Source organism: Anser cygnoides, chromosome 9, assembly GCF_040182565.1.
Source record: "Anser cygnoides isolate HZ-2024a breed goose chromosome 9, Taihu_goose_T2T_genome, whole genome shotgun sequence".
NCBI classification, from domain to species: domain Eukaryota; kingdom Metazoa; phylum Chordata; class Aves; order Anseriformes; family Anatidae; genus Anser; species Anser cygnoides.
The window spans coordinates 2,563,960-2,584,009 of NC_089881.1; the positions used below are offsets into that span (position 1 = coordinate 2,563,960).

The 20,050-nt window shown below is 38.9% G+C and overlaps 1 protein-coding gene across 3 annotated transcripts in view; it reads right to left on the bottom strand.

The window, feature by feature from the left end:
- The window catches only part of PLS1 (plastin 1), a 41,024-nt gene extending 21,041 nt beyond the window's left edge, over nt 1-19,983 (bottom strand). The window contains exons 1-2 of one of the 3 annotated variants that reach the window (XM_048062915.2): nt 19,874-19,983; nt 1,743-1,851 (exon numbers count right to left, since the gene is read on the bottom strand). In XM_048062915.2, the coding sequence (XP_047918872.1) occupies nt 1,743-1,812 (70 nt within the window). In that variant the 5' untranslated portion in view covers nt 1,813-1,851; nt 19,874-19,983. The other 2 variants (XM_048062919.2, XM_048062916.2) reach the window with 2 other exon arrangements.
- Between the last annotated feature and the right edge of the window lie 67 nt (nt 19,984-20,050).

Consider the following 20,050-nt stretch of genomic DNA (forward strand, 5'->3'; position numbering starts at 1 on the left):
GGAAAAAGAAGAAAACCTAGATGATGTTTAATTTTGATGCTTTACAGAAAGCATATTAGAAGAAGGAAAGTGCTTTTTCAGTGAGCAGAAAGAAGATGGTGAAAAACAAACAAATAGAAAAGCTGTACCAAAACACTATTGGCGGCTGGTAAGATAGGCTACTACTCACTGGACTGATACGTGTATGCAGTGGTCTTTTCTTTGGTCTGTCATTCCAGCTCCTGGAAGCTATAGCCACCTTGAGCTAGACTACATCAAGATGATTGTTCTATACAAACTGATTAATTATTAACCATGGACACATCTTATTCCTTTAGCATTTCTAGCCTTTTTTTGTTTCAAAACATACTAAAACAATGAGTTCACAGTTTTATTTGCCATGAATAAATATTATTGCTTTTTGGTTTAAGCTTCCTGACCCTTTACTGAGCATCACTTGACACATGTATTGACAGAAACCAAGCAATTTCCTGTTCACCTTAACACACGGTGTTACAGATTTCTAATATACAGCTTCACAACAGTCTCTTTACTGAGTTGGAGAGTCCTAACATTTAGGACTCTTCTTGGCTGAAGCTGTTCCATAATTTTCATCTACAGTGATTACCATGCCTTAACCCCAAAACAAGCTTTTCACCTGTTTGTGCAAGTAGGATTATTTTCTCTTCAAGTATATTATTTTGCAGGTACTGACACTGCATTTCAGCTGCTGTTGAGACAACTGTTTTGTTGTTGTCATTCTTTTGTTTTTCAAAGTGCTTTTGCTCTATTACTAGCATAAAAATAAAAGCATATGAACAGTAGAGGGGGGAAAGGCAAGGCAAAGAGGAGTGTCCGTCTGCTGGGTCCTTCAGCTATCAGAACCAACACAAAATACAGATATATAAGTAGCTGTTATTAAAGAAAAATTCTTCTGTGATTCTGGAGTTTAAGGCTTGCACTCAAAATTATTTTGAATTACTGTGAAATGACCCTGCTATCCCATTATGAGTAATTACAAATACGCTCAATTGCTTTGCTGAGCTGCACAGTTACACATCACCCCCTCAGAACTGTGGAAAACAAGACATAAAGCAGATGTGAACTTCAGTGTGCACAAGTTTATTGCAATCTGGAAATAAGGGTTAGTAGCTCACTAACTAATTTCTCGCTATTTCTGTTTACGCTCAGATTAATCTGAAAACATCCTGTCAAACATAAAAAATCATTGAGTTAAATTATTAGCATCTGCTAGCTTTAAAGGCAAGATCAGAAAGTCTCCAAGTTTAGCTTAGTTAAAATGTAAAGTTACATCCAACAAACTGAAAGACAAGTTACTAGTTTTTACTTTAAGTTTGCAAGTAAAGAAGAAAGAGTCAATTATCTAGGTCAACAATAAACATGAGAACATTTAATAATTTAAGTTTTATCACAACAAAATTTTGTTGAGATTTAAGGAGTTCCAATAACTGATTTTTGAGATGTATTATGCTGCAAATACATTAATTTTTGAGCTGGACAGTTGTATTATTTATGTTATTTTACCTGTTTCCATTGCTGAAGTTGAAAGAAGTGAAGAAACACAGTTGCATCGAAAACAAGTGGTTTTAAATAAGCATTCTTAGTTTCTTAGCTATTATTTGCAACAGAAAGAAAACATAGCCCTATTAAACCAAAGTGATCCATAAAGACTTTGTCCACAAAAACCTACATGGCTCTGCAGTGTTATTGGCATCCTTATTATCTTCTTATCCAAAACATACCTATCTTATCGAATGCTTCTCTTAGTTCATCAAGCTCTTCTCGAGAGATAGTAGTTACGTTGTTCTCCATGTTCTGACAGCAAGAAGCGTCGTCCTCAGTTGCTTACACCTAACAATAATTAACGAGATGTTACATGGCATCAGTTCCGAATACATACTAATACAAGTTACTGATCTTTTTAGTACCAGGTATCAGACCTATATGGCACCGCCAGGCCTGACACAACATTACAAACAACACTTGAAAGCATATTTAAATACCCAGCAATTCTTCCCTGTAATAGCAACTGAGAACTTACAACAGCGACTCCAATTGCATATGTGCGATGTTTTCATTCACCTAGAATAACTGAGTTAACCTCCACCACATGAGCAATTTTCCAACATCAATATCGTCACCTCATACTTCAACAGATTTTAGAAAAAATAATTTCTATGTGCAATGCAGCATCATTGCCAATTAGTGGTTAGTATTGGAATTTAGTCCTGCAAGCACCAAGCACTTGCACAGCAGGAAGCCTCAGTGGGACACATTCACGTTTACACTTAACAGTGGGTGAACACTGATGCATCTTTCCCCAGCTGCTGCAAAAGTTACCATCCCCTGACAAACCTATTGCCTCCTAACACTCTTGAAGAGTGAAATAAGAGGCCTTTACTCAGCACAATGACTGGAATCTCAATATGAATATACTTTCTCCAACCAACTTCATGCAGAAAGCCAACCAAAACAGAAGACACCTTCCACAGGGCTGATATTAACCCCCCATGGCACGTGGTTGCCCGTTCCCTCTTATCCAGACTTTGCCCATGGTTTTATAACAGGATGATTCAGCCCTTTGTTAGGCAGTACAAATTCATGAAGAGGTTATGCTCAGCTGTCTCAATATGCAAGGTTCTATTGGCATTTGTCTTTTGCCACCACGCACACACCCTTTGTGTGTACGAAGTAAGCCTGCTATTGCACCCATCGTAGTATCGTGAAGCTGCACGCAACACTCTGCTTGTAGACAGCATGCCACAGATGGTGCTGTGGCTACCAGAGTTTCATCTTTGCTTTTATTTTATAAATAAAAACGGACAAAAATACATCTCAATTAGTATTTTCATCAAAGTTGTTCAGTTACATAATTTTTCCCTTCTGGTTTAGTTGTTTCCGATGTAGCGGTTTTGCTTAAGAGCAAGAAAAATATTCCTGATGGACAGTTTATTCTTTATTCACAATAAAGATATTCAGATCTGCCATACACAACTAATTCTCCACCAAAAAAAGAACACAACAGCACTACACCGTTACCCACTATGGTCAGCAACAACTAGGTGTACCATGGCCTCATGTCAGTAGCCGCTGAAGTGTCTCCTGATTTCAAAATCATGTTCTCTGGGGTTTATGTTTTGAAGTCTGTGCTCATCTGTAACCAGAGCTAGACACTTCCTTCAAAAAGAAAATGACTTGGAAGTTGAGGTTCTGGTACAACAAACTTCAAGTGCAGCCCATGGTTTTAAGGAAAAAAAGTATCAAGAGACACGGTAAAACCCTTTAAGGTAGCAGCTGGTTTGCCAAACCATGCAAGAAAGTAACACAAGAAAACATTTGTCACAACAGTGACTGTCACAAAGTACAAAAGTAAAATGCTTACTTGGGCCCTAACTGCAGCACAAGCACTTCATCTACACTTACACTTGTCTAAGATACAGGGAGCGAGTAAGTCCCATGTAACACCCAGCTGAGTCTCATCTGAGCGAGTTTCTGCTTCTTCTAAGGTATACCCATAGTAGTTTAGTTATCTTCTATGATGCTAGATTAAAAAAAGTTCTTAACCAAGTGTGTTATTTCAATTAAATCCTGCCTACTTCATTTATGTTAGTATTTTCTCTGTCTTCACTGGAACTGCTCTTGTGGTTCACACAGGATATGGCCTTGAATGTGGGTGGTGAGTTAAGTCTTTTTCCTTCGTGTCACTCGATCTTCTTTAAGTACTAGATTTAAAATCCTACTCATCCATTTTGCTAAGCTTACTAGCAGCGTGTACCAGGCTTCATACTCAAAAAAAAAAAAAAGACTTTACACACAGACATTTCTGGAAGTACAGAAACCTGATTAAAATAAAGAAAGAATGGATTGTGGGAAAAATGAAAAAATAAACGTTTAAATCTAAATTATTAAGAAAATGAAAAGGCCTGAAGCTGCAGAGACATAGAAGACACTCCTTTGAAATATGAAAACAGGATGTCAAAGCCTAAATGAAATATTAGGCCACCAAGGTACAAAAGACAGCAATACTTCCCTCATACTGTTAATGTTTTAAACTACTTATCATTACCCTGAATCAGATTTTATTAAAGACAAATTTTCAGAAGTTGAAATGTAATTAGTTTCACTTATCTTTTATGTCTCATAACTTAGATCTCCCACCATAATCTATACCAGAAAATAGCAGTCTTGGATTTCCAAAGACACTGGTTATTTCAGGACCACAGTAGACACATCTGTTCTTGAATGAAGCAGATAAATAAAGCTAATACCTCTGCTTTAGAGAGACACTCTTAAATACCCTATTATATAATTACTGTGTAAATTAGCTGGTCAATTAAATGGCAGAAGTGCTGCAATTATGGTTGTGGCATTCAGAAGAGATCTAGTTTGAGCAAGCAGAGACAAATGTCTAAAATTTTTAGACCTTGCAGACAGTTTCAATACACAAACTTCTCATCTAGGCTAATAAATACCTTGCACACATGTATCACCACCCAAGGCTGACAAGATTTAACATCAAGCCTACAAAAGTACGTGTCAGTTGGAACCATGCTCGCCTGCTGATAACAACATAAGTTCATTTACAGATAACATGTTTCTCTGTAACCTGATGGTGTTCATGCAACATTAAGATTTTCTGTAGCCTGTAGTGATATTAAATCATCATCTGCTGCCCCAGGACAGGGTAGCTACAAACACTGTTTTTATGCTGAGAAAGTACGCTTGATCCTCTTTTAAATCCTAGCCAGTATTCTTACCATGAACTGACATTATTCATCCATCCCTAGCCTGCCTTCTACACCTGGAAGGCTTTTTGTATCTGAAGACAATTCACTGGAGTCTCCTGGAAATGTTCCGCATCCAACACTAATGGAAACTACTGTTGGTATCATTGTGGTATTTCTTTGTGCGTGGAAGAGTATTTGCAGCTGATCAACAGCCAGGGATACAGTAAGCAGGCCAAACAGAAGTTCCTGTCTCTTTTTTGACCTCTTATCAAGGCTGTCAGAAAAAAAACCAGAGCGACTGATTGGCAATCAGCCCCAATGGTTTCCTCCATCCCTGCAGGCAACTGGCAATTTCTGTTTCAGCTTCATTTCAAATTCTATTTGCCCTGTTTTCGTGCTGCAGCTGCTTCCGCAACTACAATGGATGTTACAAATGCTGACTCAAGAGCTTATTTTCTTTTGTTGCTGTTCTTTTTGTCTGGTACTAGAGACACACCTCCTCCTTCCTGGTGCAAATACCACTCGCTCTCTGCATCATCCTTCAATTTGTTGTTTCTAATGACAGCCAACCTAGCATAATTGTCAAATACAGGTTGTGCAGAAGAATTACCACTTTGATATCAATGATTAGTTATTGGTATGTACTACCTACAATTACAAAACATTAACATTTGACTTCTCTTACCAAGCTTTGACTCAAACTGATAGACAGTTTAATGCAAAGACAAAACAAAGAAACAAGAAAAAAAACAGAACAAAAACATCCCACTACATTTAAGCCATTGTCAGATTAAACTAGAAGCTCTAACCTGTTTCAGAGAGAAATTAATGCTTTACCACGTATAAGAGATACAAAAGGAACTTTACAATGAGGATGTGCATGAGATATTCTCCATATTCAGTAGGGACAGAAAATAATGCTATATTGTAACTGAGAAAAAGCTAATTAAACATTAGCAAAGACTTGTATATTACAGAAACAGTAATCATTGGAACTAACTACCATTGATACACAGAATTTTGGCTCTATATTAATATACGGATACATACACACATTTCTGTTGCCTTTTCAAGAACATAAAACTCCTGCCCAACTTTTTTTTTTTTAATGCTACATTGAAAGATCTTTTTTCTTACGCTACAATTATTCTTGACCTCCATATATAGGTGATGATTAGAGGCCAACTACAGCAATTCTTTAACAACATGAAAGGACAAATTATTTTTCCCATATCAGTGAAAAAGCTGCACAAGACAAAGAGGGTAGAATTACGCATCATGTTATCTAAAGTGAAAGAGTTCTTAACTGTGGAATAGAATAGTCCTCTAAAGGTAGAATGAAGGAATCGAAAATACCTGTAGAATGACGAGCTATCAGCACTGGGTCTGATAAAGAAAGAAATATACATATCTTTGTTTGTATATATACAAACAGACACCTAATGCAGCAAGGAGGATGCCAATATAACTTTGAAACAGGAGATGACTGAAAGGTCAAAGTAATTAGCTCTATCAACATAACATGTGCATACATATAAAATAAAGACTGCAGCTCCTGAAGTGTGTTGCTATTTAAAAAAAAGAAAAAAAAAAAGGAGGCAGGGTACAATTACAGTATTAGGTACAGTTACTAACAGAGTAATGTGAACTGCAAAGTGCATTTTAACATTCCATTTTGTTGCATTAAATCAAGGAATTATGCACTGCAACCAATTAGAAGTATAACAAAGCAAAACAGTTCCTTAAATATCATACGGTCAGGGTGAAGCTTCACTATCTTAAAGAGTCGGCGCATGCGAGTTTCATCCTGAGCTTATAAACATGGCTAAAATGTATCCATAAATGGATATACTTATGACCAGCAGAAGTATTTAGTAATTACTCAAAGTTAGATGGTAACAGTGAAAAAGTGTCATTTTTCAACATATAAACTGATACTCCACAGAATTTTCCTCACTCTTCTAGGCACAGCATTAGGCAGTGAACAAGGTACAATTTAACAGGGAGCAGATGATACTTTTAAACTTCTCCCAGAACTGTACATACTAGTCTTTGCTAGAGTAGAGCTATCAAACCAGCCAGAGAAATTCTATATCAATGAAATATGCATTTTATGTAAGGAGGACTAGAATACTTGCACTCAAGTTAATTACTCACTCTATAGGAATTTATTCAACATAGTACAGTAAATCTGGTCAACAGTAAAATCAACATTTTCTACTATGCCTTTAAGATAAACATGGGTGACTCAAGAATAAATAGCAAAACAATAAGCTGATATATTTAGCTTTTAGACAGGTCATGGGCCTGATCCAAAACCACTTATTACAGTATAAATAAATAATAATTTCACTTAACAGAATAATTTTGTGAGACTTATGTCAGGATGAAGAACAATTCTATTATAAACAGATAGATGTTTAGTTTAGAAAGCTACCTGTTCATCCAAACAAAATGCCTCCAGCTTCCCTGGCTGCTGAGTATACAGAATAGCCATGCAAATTCATCGATAGTATCAGTTTCATGCAGTTCCATTCACATGCATCATTCAACATGCTCTCAGCCTAACTGTGCTTTGTATTGTTGCACTCAGCATTACTAATAAAAAGAAAATCAAAGGAAAGCTTACCTATGCCAGAAGGACTACCTCTATGTCACTGATTTTGAAATAGAGCTATTATGTGCAGAGTTCACAGAAATACCTTGCCTACTACATTCTGGAAACCTCAACTGTTAGCAGTTTAGCAACATAAACCATTTGGGCAAATTCAGCCAGGCCACGCTGGACCTGTTTTGGTCTTGTTAATTTATTATTTTTCCTAGAAGTTCAAGTTTCATCTACATCCAGCAGAGAATTGGGAGTGTTTTTATCCCCTCTGTGCTTTGGAACAGGAACTTGAATTGTGTCTACCTCATACCCACAGGCAAAGCAACGTCTGCTCATCTCAGCCAACATTACCCCACATTTAGCCTGATTTATAAAACTCCTTAAAATCCCCTCTTCAGTGTGTTGCGTCAAGATTTCTTTCAGGCTGTAGTCTTCCATTTCACTTGGATGAAGCATGTCGTTGTCTAGGATAGCAAATGGCAGGCAAAATCCAGCTCTGTAATTGCTCTTTGCAGCCGCCAAGCACCTTCCCCCTCCAGTTCCGAAGGCCAAGAGCGAAGGTCGGCCATTCCCGGTCTTCCGAGTCCCACAGCAGGTCACAGGCCACCACTCTGCTTCCCTTTGCCTCACCTGCGTTACTGCTGCAAACTGTGGTATTAATGAGCACATCGTCACCACCAGCAAATCTCAACTACCTGAAACAACGACATTTCTGGGAAACTGGGATACTGGGATAACGCAAATCAATACCACTAGCCCTGCAGAGCTGTGTGCATTAATGAGTATTTTCCTCACATTAGTGGTATTTGCTAATGTTTATAAGATAAAGTAACTCAGAACACACTAGTTGCCATTCGATTGTGCAAGTAGCACAGAACAGCAAAGTTAAATCTGTGTATATTGGTAATACAGAGTACCCTGGGCTCCGCACCTCCTAACAAACCACTTCCAGATGGAAAAAAAAAAAAGTATGCACAACACTGCATCCATGCAACAAGCAGTTTTTGGTTTAGGACTTGAAAAGAAGAAGCACATCAGTATTAGAAATACAGATTTTTTTTTCCACAGGTCCCTTGATAAGAGACAATACTTCGGTTTTTAATACAAAAACAAGACATCCTTTAATCTAAAGCAAAGTCATCACAGTTTTGAGAAAATACAAGAACTGCACCTTACATTTTGCTTAATGAAAGCTTCCAGATGAGGAATTTTGAACTGTCTGCATCTTGTATGTAATACAAATATATCAGCTTTCCAACAAATTAGCAAGAAGAGAATCTTAGTATACAATACAAAATACTAAACAGTTGTGTCATAATAAGCAACAAATTAAGGGACTTGAATAATAGAGTTTCCCTACAGAATCTCTGACGTGATTAAATTCAAAGAACTCTGATCCAAACTGAAGGTCGGATACAGTGAATCTGCTCAAGTGGCACATATTATTGATTTTATTATGCATAACCTTTGTCTTGGTGAAAGTTCATTAACACCATACACATAGTACTCTAGCTTTGCCAGGAAAAGCACAGGCACGTAAGGAAAATGAAAGTAGGGTAGGAATTTGCGTGCACTCAAACCATAAATCTGAACTACCTTTGATGCTATCTAAACATCCTTCTTGATCAATTTCAAACACTTCTAAATATTTCTTTCATTCCTCACCAACACAAATATTTAATTGGGAGAAGATTACAAAAGACACAAGGACTTTATAAACAAACATTGCAACTATCCACATTGCAACTGGCATGGTATTTCTTCCAAGATTGGAGCAATCAGCTCTTGTTTAGTGCTGCTGTATCAGTGATGTGGTTATTGTAATCACGAACGTTCCTCAAGGACTCAGTTACATATCTCACTATATGCATGGACAATCATTGAGGCATTCACTATGGGATTTTTAAGTAAAATATTTGGATTTTCAAATAAGAAACTCTTGCATCCAGTGACAAAATCTGCATACCATAACAAGGACATGGAAAAACAGGCAGGAGCAGTGACAAGAGAACTGGGACTAGAGAGCAGCCATGGAAACAGGAGCTCACGTAGAAGACCTTTTGTTGAATAAATTCTAGAACAATTGTCCCCTCCAGCATATTAGAAAGTTCACATTTGTAGAAACCACTGGGACTGTAATACATGTGATCTTTGCTGGTGTGGTATTAACCTTCCCAATTTCAATCATTTTTTGTGCTGCTTTAGCATCCACCATACTATCAAAAGCCTTGAATAATTTTTACCTTTTACTGATACAGTTAAAACCAGTGGTCACAAAGGAAATCTGGAAGTCCTGGTATAAAACTCTTGAAACTTGCAGCCTGTATCTGAGAAGCTGTATGGCTTACAGTTATAGGAACCCATTTCCACTTGGGTGCTTCAAATACATACCTTAGTTACAAGTAGGGCAACTACTATCCACATTTACAATCACATGCATTTGTAATGAAGAATTTTATTCACTTTGAGCATTAATATGTTTTCCTCGACTCAAGAACACTCCCAAGCCTGCCCATTGTAACTCAAAGTAACGTTAACTTAAATGAGGTGACCCCATCAGATCATCTTATTATCCAAGTTTAAAGGCGTTGTTTGTTTTTTTTTAAATAAAAAAAATAAACATTTAAAGGCACTGTTTAGAAAGCAAACATCTAATTTTTCTATTTTAGAGGTGGCAACGTCTGTATTTCAAGTAATAGGTGATTACAGAGCTAGCTTCAAGTTGATCAGCAAGGTTCCAGGAGTTCACACTTGGGTCAGGCTAGATTAAGGTGACTTGGTGGAAGAAGTCACTTCACTTGTATACATACTATCCTGTTTACTGTTTAGAAAGCATAAACACCATAATGTTTACACTGGCCCCAAAAGCATTTGACTGATCCCTGAACAGAAACCATGTATGTCCTTCTTTCAAGAAGTTCAATCCATTCAATATACTATTTCACACATTATGACCTTCTCTGTTATCTCCAGCGATACCACCCACATCAGCCCCACGGATGGATCATTTGGTGCTCTCCAAAAAGCAGTTCATTGTACTGAAACCCATGTCCCATGCCAACTAGCTGCTTGGCTTCCCTGCACACACGTGTGCCAGACCCTCCTTCCCAAAGCGCCTCCGCAGGGCCCAGCCAATGCACCCCTTGTGCTCCGCCCTTTCTGCATCACCACCTCACATATCTGACCTCGTCCCTATATCCACTGGTCTCACCCATGGAAACGTCTCCACTCACAGCATTTCAGTGCATCTACCTGGTAACCCACCAGGTAAATGCACTCTTCTGGAAGGCCAAAATAAATGCTTTGCAATTAGGAGATGAACAAAATGGCAGCGTATGGCAAGAACATCTAGGCAGAGGTACTAACCAGAGAGAAGAACTGTGCTGAGAACTCAGAACACACCTGGCCACGGGCAGAAGAAAAAAAAGCTGCAATGATTAACATCAAGTCAAACCCAAACTTTGGAGAGGGAAGCTGGTGCCTCACAGGCTGCCACCAAGAACGAGGAGACAACCTGGGCTGAGCCAACAAACACAGCCCCCACCGCATGGGGTGCCAAACCCAGAAACACTGCTGAACCCAGAAACCATAGCAAGGCGCATACCTCCTTGGACCAAAGCATCACAGCAGCTTCACCACGCAAATGCATGTTACATGGAAAACGTCTATCATTAACATACAGAAAATTTGATGAGAAATTAGGAAACAGCTTGTGATAAAACCCATTTGATTACCAGTCACTGCTGTGAAAAGTAATTTTTTAAATCTAAATTTGCTTTTACTTTCACATTTCACTAAAGCAAACCTCACTAAAATATAAGTGGAAAGGCTACACTAACAGAAGCATGTTAATTCAGGCACTCTATCCTGAAGTCATTCTTTTGTGCCTTGGCTGACATTACATATCAAGTTTACAACAGCAAAAGGAATTGAGTTGAAAGACACCAGCAAATGATACTTAATCTCCTCCTTTTTCTGGCTAGGTTTATGTACACACAGCTTTTGCTAACACAGAGCTAAAATTATGAATAAAAATGGCATTATTTTATACCAAATTCCTGCATAAACATTCTATATATTTATATTTTGGTTAGGAAAGAAATGCTGAAATTCTTACTGAAGAAACTGCATCAGTACGAACTTTGGCTATGACACAGCCAAACACACGCTCGGAACTCAGGATTTGCTGATGGGAATCTCATTTGACAGAAAAGCTTTCTGGGTGCTCCAGTACTCTACAAATAAGATTTACAACTTACGGTTATGCTTTAATTATTCCTCCATTTGTTTATTAAATTATAGCACTGATAGTTCATTACTAACCAGAAAAATTAACCAGAAGCAATAATCACAATCCCAAACTTTCAAAAAGCAATCATGAGTCATAGCCTAATCTATTAAAAAACTATGAAATGACAAAGGATTTTAAAATTATTAATCTAGAATGACATCTGCCTTCTGTTTTCAGACATTTCACATTACTCTCATTAACTTTTTAAGCTTTCTTTATAACCAAAAGGACTAGAAATTTGTTTCAAAATTAATCAGATCCTCACATAAGTTCTCAACTCCATGAATCACAAGTCAGGGAACATCTTCAATTGTCGCGGAAAGCTCAGGCAGAGTCTGAGAACTGATAGTGTTAAAGTCACTGACTCACCATCTTCTGGTCTCCCCCTAAACTACAACTTAAGTATTACATTTCTGAAAGGGATAGTCCTATTACAGTCCAATAGTTGCAACTTCACTCTGATCTATCTTATTTACAGCAAGGAAGCAGAAGTAATCAGAAACATTAAAGTGCAGCAAGTAGCACAGCTCTACACTATCTACCTGCTTCCAGCCCAGCAACTGTCATTACCCATCTCATAACCAAAATTATTTTACTCTTAGCCAGTTACAATTTCACAGATTACATACGTGCTTCAGTTTTTCTGAGTTCGCTGGATCTTGCATTTCAACTACTACAATCAAAGCACACTCACCTTACCTGTTTAATCTGTTAATAATGCTACTGATGTTTTCACAACGTCTTGCAAGGCCGTCATTTCTTTTCCCAAGCCTCTATTTCCTCCAGATTTGGTGCTGTTTAAGAGGTAGGACACACCTTACTCATTGTTATTTGCTAAGGAATTTATCTCTCCATGCTACCTATAACTTAAGAAAATATATCTTTTTCTTAAGCCAACTGGAACATCACTAATCATTTTTCTCTTCTCTAAGTGTGAAAACAGCATTTAGTTAGCACCTAAGTTCAAAAGCAAAATTATGAACAAAGCTATCAGTGAACAAGCCTACGAGGCAGAAGGGGACAGAGCTCTTGGCACGGTCAACGTAGCACTCGCCAGGACAGCCCTGCCCTCACCCTACAGTATGCCCTGCTCTCTGCAGTGCTCCAAGCAGGAGCCTCAGGTCACTGCAAATACTGGAAATCCAGCCCAGAGTCACAGGCTGACGCTAACTAATTAACTTAGTTTTAAGGTCACCCCAGAAGTTAATCATGTGAAGATCATTAAGGGTAACAATACAAACGCATATTGTTCTCCTCAGTAATTCAGTTTACATCCACTGGTGTTTTAGACAGTAGCTGACTGCAGTCACTAAACAGCATGGGAGCACATTGTGTTAGCAGAGTATTTTTAAGTTTTCAATAATTATCAGAGGGCAACATGGCCCTCTGTTCCCTGCTAATTCCTCGTTCAACTCTACATGGTTCAAAAGATTATTAGAAGATTAGACTGATCAGCTACTATACTACAAGCAAGCCAGGATTTTCTGTCATGGAAAATTCATAGGTTATTTTTGTTTTGCTTTTTTCATTGGTCAAGCTAGAGAGAAAAGGTTGGTCTTCTACAATACATGGCAAAAGCGACTGGCAGCATGTCAAAACCTTCCAGTCTCTGCAGAGCTCACAGTAAATGCTACCCACTGGTGAGCTCACAGCCTTAAGGAGGCACACTTGCTGAAACGCGGAGCATAAAAGCAGCCCAGTAGTACGGCGGAGTGAACACTTTTGTCTGTACAACTAGAAGAATATCTGGAGCACACAAAGTTCATTTGCTGGTACTGTTGTTCTTAATCAGGCCAGAAGAAAACGTACAGTTGTAGCTGCCAACTGTCATTTTAAATCATGTTTGGAAGAGAAAAAAAGATATTTCTCTACAAATGTTGTGTAACCAAATTATTCAAAACCTCAGCCACGGGATTCATATGGTTCAGAGACAGCTTCAGAGAAGATACCATTTGGCCAGATAAGTTTGAGCATATCCTGTAAGACTTGCATGTCTCCTGCATTTGTACAAATCTAAGACAACTCTTTGGAGCTATAAGTACATTACAAGGATTGAAAATATAAAACTGAAAAAATACACTAAGTGAGCATCCATCAGTACCGCTTGATGGTAAGAAGGGTAACAGCATGACGCACTTGCAATAAGACAACAGAATGCAACCTTTCCTTCCTGTTCACAACAAACCTTAAGATTGGAGGTTGGACTCGATGATCTTGAGGTCTCTTCCAACCTAGAAATCTGTGATACTGTGATAAATGTTTAGCCCTAAATCTCAATTTACTTCTGCACAGTTTATTAATGTGCAACATCCATTATCTGGAAAAAAAGTAAAATAAAATTTACAGAAATTAGGTTCAGAATATAGTTCAGCTTTAGGTTAGGCTTTAAAATTTATTTCAGAAGCCCTAGTTACATAGCTAAGACTTTTCTGTAGCCAAACTGAGTTCTTAATCTAAGCCAGAAAAAAAAACAACCCTGAAGATAAAATATTATATTAGTGAGTACTAATTATTTGAATAGCTTATGGATTTGACATCATGTCAGATCTTGACTTCAAGGCTAGCTAGCTCTTCTAAACATAAGTTATAGCTTACTCTGGCGTTCCAGACTTCCTGCAGCATCCATCAGCAAAAGCCTGCCATCTGAGTTTTGCGGGAGTCCAAACTAGCTCACGAAAATGATTTATTGTGATCTCCAAGTCTATTAATCCTTTACTTATTTTGTTACGTTCAAGGGTTTCCTCGACTATAGATTTACTTCCTAAAACACTATTTCGTCAATGCAACCAAGGAACCAGTATTACCAGGAAAAATGAGCAAAAAGCATCTTGGGGGTTGGAAGAAAGACTGCCACAAATCAATCTGTCCTCAGCTCCTATCAGTCATACCATGCCGATTCAGATTAGTTTTAAACACTTGTACTATCTGGGCATACTTTTTAGCTATATAACCAATATGTTCTAGCAAGCTTTATACCACATAATAAAGGAGACATCAGAAGTGTTTCCCCACTAACAGTTGATAACATGTCACTTGCAGGTAACGTTAGGCACTTGCAAGTGATTTTGCAGCCTTGTTCTTTCATTAGGTGGCATTGTAAGAATGCAAACCAGACAGGATTTTAGCACAGCTTAATAATATATTCTAATTTAAACGCTAACACTTCATCTTGTTCTAGAAACATTTCATCTCATTTCATAATAACTGTGACAGTCAGCCTGAAACGTATAGTGTGACCAAACCGTGAGAGGCAACTAAAATTTTGCCAGGCTCATTTTTAATAGAATGGTTAGAAAGAAGAGTCAAATAATTCCCATATAAAATAATTCCCACTGCAACGGCATTTCCACTTGTACATTTTGGATAATGTTGATGAAACTGCATTTTACTTTATCCAAAACATTACAGAGTTCCCAACACTGTAACTTATAGAGGATACTTATTTTCCATGTACTTTCAGTGATACATATCTGCAGACACACAGCAATAACAGGATAATGAAATTCATTCGAAAGGTTGAAGATATATAGATAGCAATGATTAAGATGAGCAAGATAGAAGCTTTTAGAAGGGTTGTCCAACAGGCCTTGAATTAGTGAAGTAGTTATCTGTGGATACAATTCCAAGCAAATGATAACTCTTTTAAACCAATGAAATCATTGATAAGGCTTAAATTTATTCACGTGTTATAACATTTTGCTAGTTTGGGATGTAAAAAATATTCTGGCCCACAAAATTGAATAGCTGATATAGATGATGACAAGCAAAGCAAAATATACGTTTATATTCAGTTATGAATTATTTTCTCACTTCCTACATCATGATACCAAAGGGGAGAATAAAAGAGATGATGTGGGATCAGAGCCAAGTCCTGATGCCAGCTATATAATAGCTAAACTCGCAGCAGTTTCAAATATATCTTGGTTCCATACATCAAGCTTGAAGGGACTAGAAACGTTGCAGAAGCAAAATACTCAGGTCAATAGGAATAGAGGATTTCGTATTATTTTCCATTGACCTACCTTTCGGTTAGGAAAGAACAGAGTCACGTTTGCCTTTGTCATAAGGGGATGAACTCACACAAAGAAATAGCAGGACACATAGGGAAAAAAATGGAAGAACGGAAGATGTGAAGCTAGAAGAAAGGCTTTATGAACGAGCAAGACAAACGCATTCTAAAACATAAAAATTCTGGAACATAAAAACCTACGAGGAAACATCTCGTTAGAAAAGAAACAGCTAGTTCCTGAAGCTCACACAAATCCTTTAAAGTGGCATTCAGGTAGATATAATCTTGTTGATAACACATGGCCTAATATTTCAGCTCTACTGCACATCAATGCTTTTAACAGCCCATTCTGAAACCTACCAATGATTATTAACAAGATTGAAGGGCAAATATACTTTAAGTGAATTAAGCACACAACCTGCTTTATGCATAATTTATTGCTGAGGCTTAGCAATACCAGCCTCACTGATAAGCAATTGTGATGTACTACCTTTTTTCTCCTCAGAAATCTGTATGTAACAGCTGTAACTAAGCACAGACATATGCAAAAAAAAATCCAGAAATTCATCAAGTAATTTATATTTAGAAGTACTGAAAAAGATAGTAAGGTACAGAAGATCATGACTGCCTTTGGTATGAATCAAAGCTGAAGTCACGTAATCAATTTATCACAAAACAATACACCAGATAACAGAAGTCACCCTTACTGTTTCATTTTACAGCCCTTCTTTAGTTGTGTAGCTACAGAGATGCTTAAATATCCCTTAATTAAGTGGTTTGACATGACTGTAACGCAGAACTGGTTCCATTAGTAATCTAGATCTCTTGATTAATATTCAACTTGATCTGACTAATACCAGTTTTGATTGTGTGTCAATATCCCTTTGCATACCACAATGTGATCACTGGTCAGCTGTTTGCCCAGTAAATGTCGAGAAAGCTAGAAACAAGTAGCAAAAAGATCATAGAATCACAGAATAACCTGAGCTGGACGGGACCCACATGGATCATCAAGTCCAACTCCTACGTATACAGGCAAGATGTATACAGGCAACTCATTTTTATTAGAAGAAGTTGTGCACAAGGAAAAGAACCACAACAGTCATTGCTGCCATGTAATAACACCAGATACCCAAAGAATATATCATCTAACATGCTCTCCAAATTACTCAAATGTTTGAATTTGCTTCATGAATAGTCTTCAGCGCTTAAGGAGGTTTATTCACATTAAAAAATGCTTGCAGGACTAAGACCTACCTAGATTAGTCCTTACCAGCATTTACTATTGCAGTTTTTCACCAGTCTCATTTTTGCTTCATTCTTCCCTTTACATTTTATTTTAAATCTTCAAAGCAATATTCAGGACCAGGTATAATTTCAGCCTGTGCCCCTTTGCTCTAGACAAGTTGACTAAGCAACACAGGCACAGATTAAAAACAGAGCTTGCCGGAATACACGTTTTTATGGTGTGCATGAACAATGCAGTGTGTTCAAAGGTCAGCCAGCTACTCTGACAACCATTTTCATGGCTATATATGGAAATCTGACTTCCAGTAATCATACAATCTGGTGTGATTACAGCAGCCACACAAGTGATAAGCCCTAAGCACACCTTGATATTACATTAAAGTCCTTAGGTGTTCAAGATGGGCTCAGTGCACCACCTTGGCTACAACTCCTCTGACCACCAAACGTGTGCCTGTGCAACATTTGTGTCTCACAGCTCATGAAGGCATCAAGCAACATTTGTGTCTCACAGCTCATGAAGGCATCAAGCAATGTGTGTGTGCATTTAAGTGCCCCAATATAATCACTTGTATCTAGCTGCAAGACACAGCCAAGATTTAACTGGGGTCCCTACAGTGACACAGGGGAACATCTCACATACATCCACAGAGCAGATGAGCCCCAACACAAACAGTATCACAGTATCACAGATTTCTAGGTTGGAAGAGACCTCAAGATCATTGAGTCCAACCTCCGACCTAACACTAAGTACTCCACTAAACCATATCGCTAAGCTCTACATCTAAACGTCTTTTAAAGACCTCCAGGGATGGTGACTCCACCACCTCCCTGGGCAGCCCGTTCCAATGCTTAATAACCCTTTCGGTAAAGAAGTACTTCCTAACATCCAACCTAAAACTCCCCTGTCGCAACTTTTGCCCATTCCCCCTCGTCCTGTCACCAGGCACATAGGAGAACAGACCAACCCCCACCTCTTTACAGCCTCCTTTAAGGTAACTGTAGAGAGCGATAAGGTCGCCCCTGAGCCTCCTCTTCTCCAGGCTGAACAAGCCCAGCTCCCTCAGCCGCTCCTCGTAAGACTTGTTCTCCAGACCCCTCACCAGCTTGGTCGCCCTTCTCTGGACTCGCTCGAGCACGTCCATGTCCTTCCTGTAGCGAGGGGCCCAAAACTGAACACAGTACTCGAGGTGCGGCCTCACCAGAGCCGAGTACAGGGGCAATCAGGGTAGTACTTCTACCTCAGAATTAAATAACTGAGGGAATAAGACAATGAACACGCTCTTGTGTTCTGCTCGTCCAAGGCAAAGTCAGCGTTACTTAGTGTCTCAAACTAAGTACATTGACCTGCAGAGGTACATGGTAAAGAAGCAACGAAAGCCAAAAAAGATAGAGACCTGGGTGTGGAAGTATCACGCAACTATTAAGTGATAGAACTACCCAAGGGCAAGGGGGAATTCAGCTTTGTCATACCTCTTGTTAATGCCCCATACACTGGATTTGATACTTAGCTCTACCTACCTGCATCAATTTCCCTGAGTTCTGCAAGCTGTGAGCTCTGCACACCCAAGACTCATTGGTAAAGAAAATACAAAATGGCCTAAAGTCACATGACTTTCATTAGCAGCAAGTCACTCTCTCCAGCTGGAAAACACACCTCCCTCTCCTTTCCATCTCCTCCCTCTCCATCTCCTGGGGGTAAAGATGACATGAAAAAAATGGGATAAGGAAGAAGCAAGGAGATGAACTAAGAGTTTATTGAGCTGCTTACTGTGTGCTCAAGAAGAGTAAGCAGCAAAACTGGGTGCATCTTTTGAGGGTCTGAGTGCTAGGTTTTGCAAGCACAACATATTTCACAAGGAACATCCAGAAGACTTCTTACCTCCTCAGGGTACAATAAGGTTATTATGGGCACTGAAGAGTCTTCTAAGACCCAGTCAGCAGGAAGAACTTGAGAATATTGCCCAGAATGTAGTGGATGGGGCTTTGAAACCAGGAACAAACAGAAGCTTCTAACCTCACGCCCAGTGAAGGATGGAGAACAGAGATTTCTCTTTAGGGAAGTGCTATGAGTAGTTATTACAGCTGGGTGGAAAAAAATAAAAGCCTGAATTTGTAGTTTGTTAAATGCTTGAAGAAACTGTGCTTTGAAGTTCTATAGCATTCTACCTACGACAAATGATATAATTCCTACAATATTAATATCATCTCACTGATGACTTAGGAGACTTACATGCAAAATTACTTTTGTTTTTTTTCCTATCCAGCACTGTGAGAATCCCACTTATGCTGTATAAATGAAGAAATAACATTGTATAATACAATAACTTAATCCTATTTCTTCAGATTGAAAGCTAAAGAATAATACATCCTGTTCAGACTCCTCTACCATCCCAGCAGGTACCTTGCCATCTCTCCTAAATTTACCAAGGATTATGTCTCTGGGATTTTAACTCATCAAATTAGCAAGCAGTGCAAGTCACACCTTTCTTAGCCAAGAAAGCTTTCTTCCAAGCCTGTCTCAGGCTTGGACGTTTGCATTCAGAATACTGTTTTTAAGTTGTCTTAAGAAGTTTTTCTTAATCTGAATCACACAGAAAATTCTCTGTTAAAAATAAAACCCAGACGTACCTGGTCTTCCTGGAGCATCAAAGTATTACTTAAAGCACAGAAAGCTGTATGGATTTTGCTTTCTCTCTAGGAATTACTCTTAAAGGGTAATATTTTATGAAGTCAGATAGCAGAAAACACTACAACATTTATTAAAAAAACAACAAAGATAAAACCTAGTTATGTCTTACAGCTTCTCGAAGTCCCCCAGCCCCTTCCTATGTCAGCAACCTCTGGAAGACCAACACAGCTTACCATTTTCAATTAAACAGCCCATGTGCATTTATCAGGACAGAATCAGCCGCCTGTTAAAGGAGCTGGCCAGCAAGAGTTCCCCGCAGCCCCCAGGAGCAGCAGCCCTGAAGGACTCTCCCACTCCCTACCTGAGCCGCCGCCGCCGCCCGCTCTGCCGCCGCACCCCGCAGGGCACTCACCACCTGCTGCCGGCGGGCGAGGCGGGGCCAATCAGGAGGGCGGGGAGACCGGACGGGCAGCTCCCACGGCCAATGGCAGGGCGTGAAGGGAGTAGGGGCGGGACCGCCGCGGCCGCCTCACGCCTC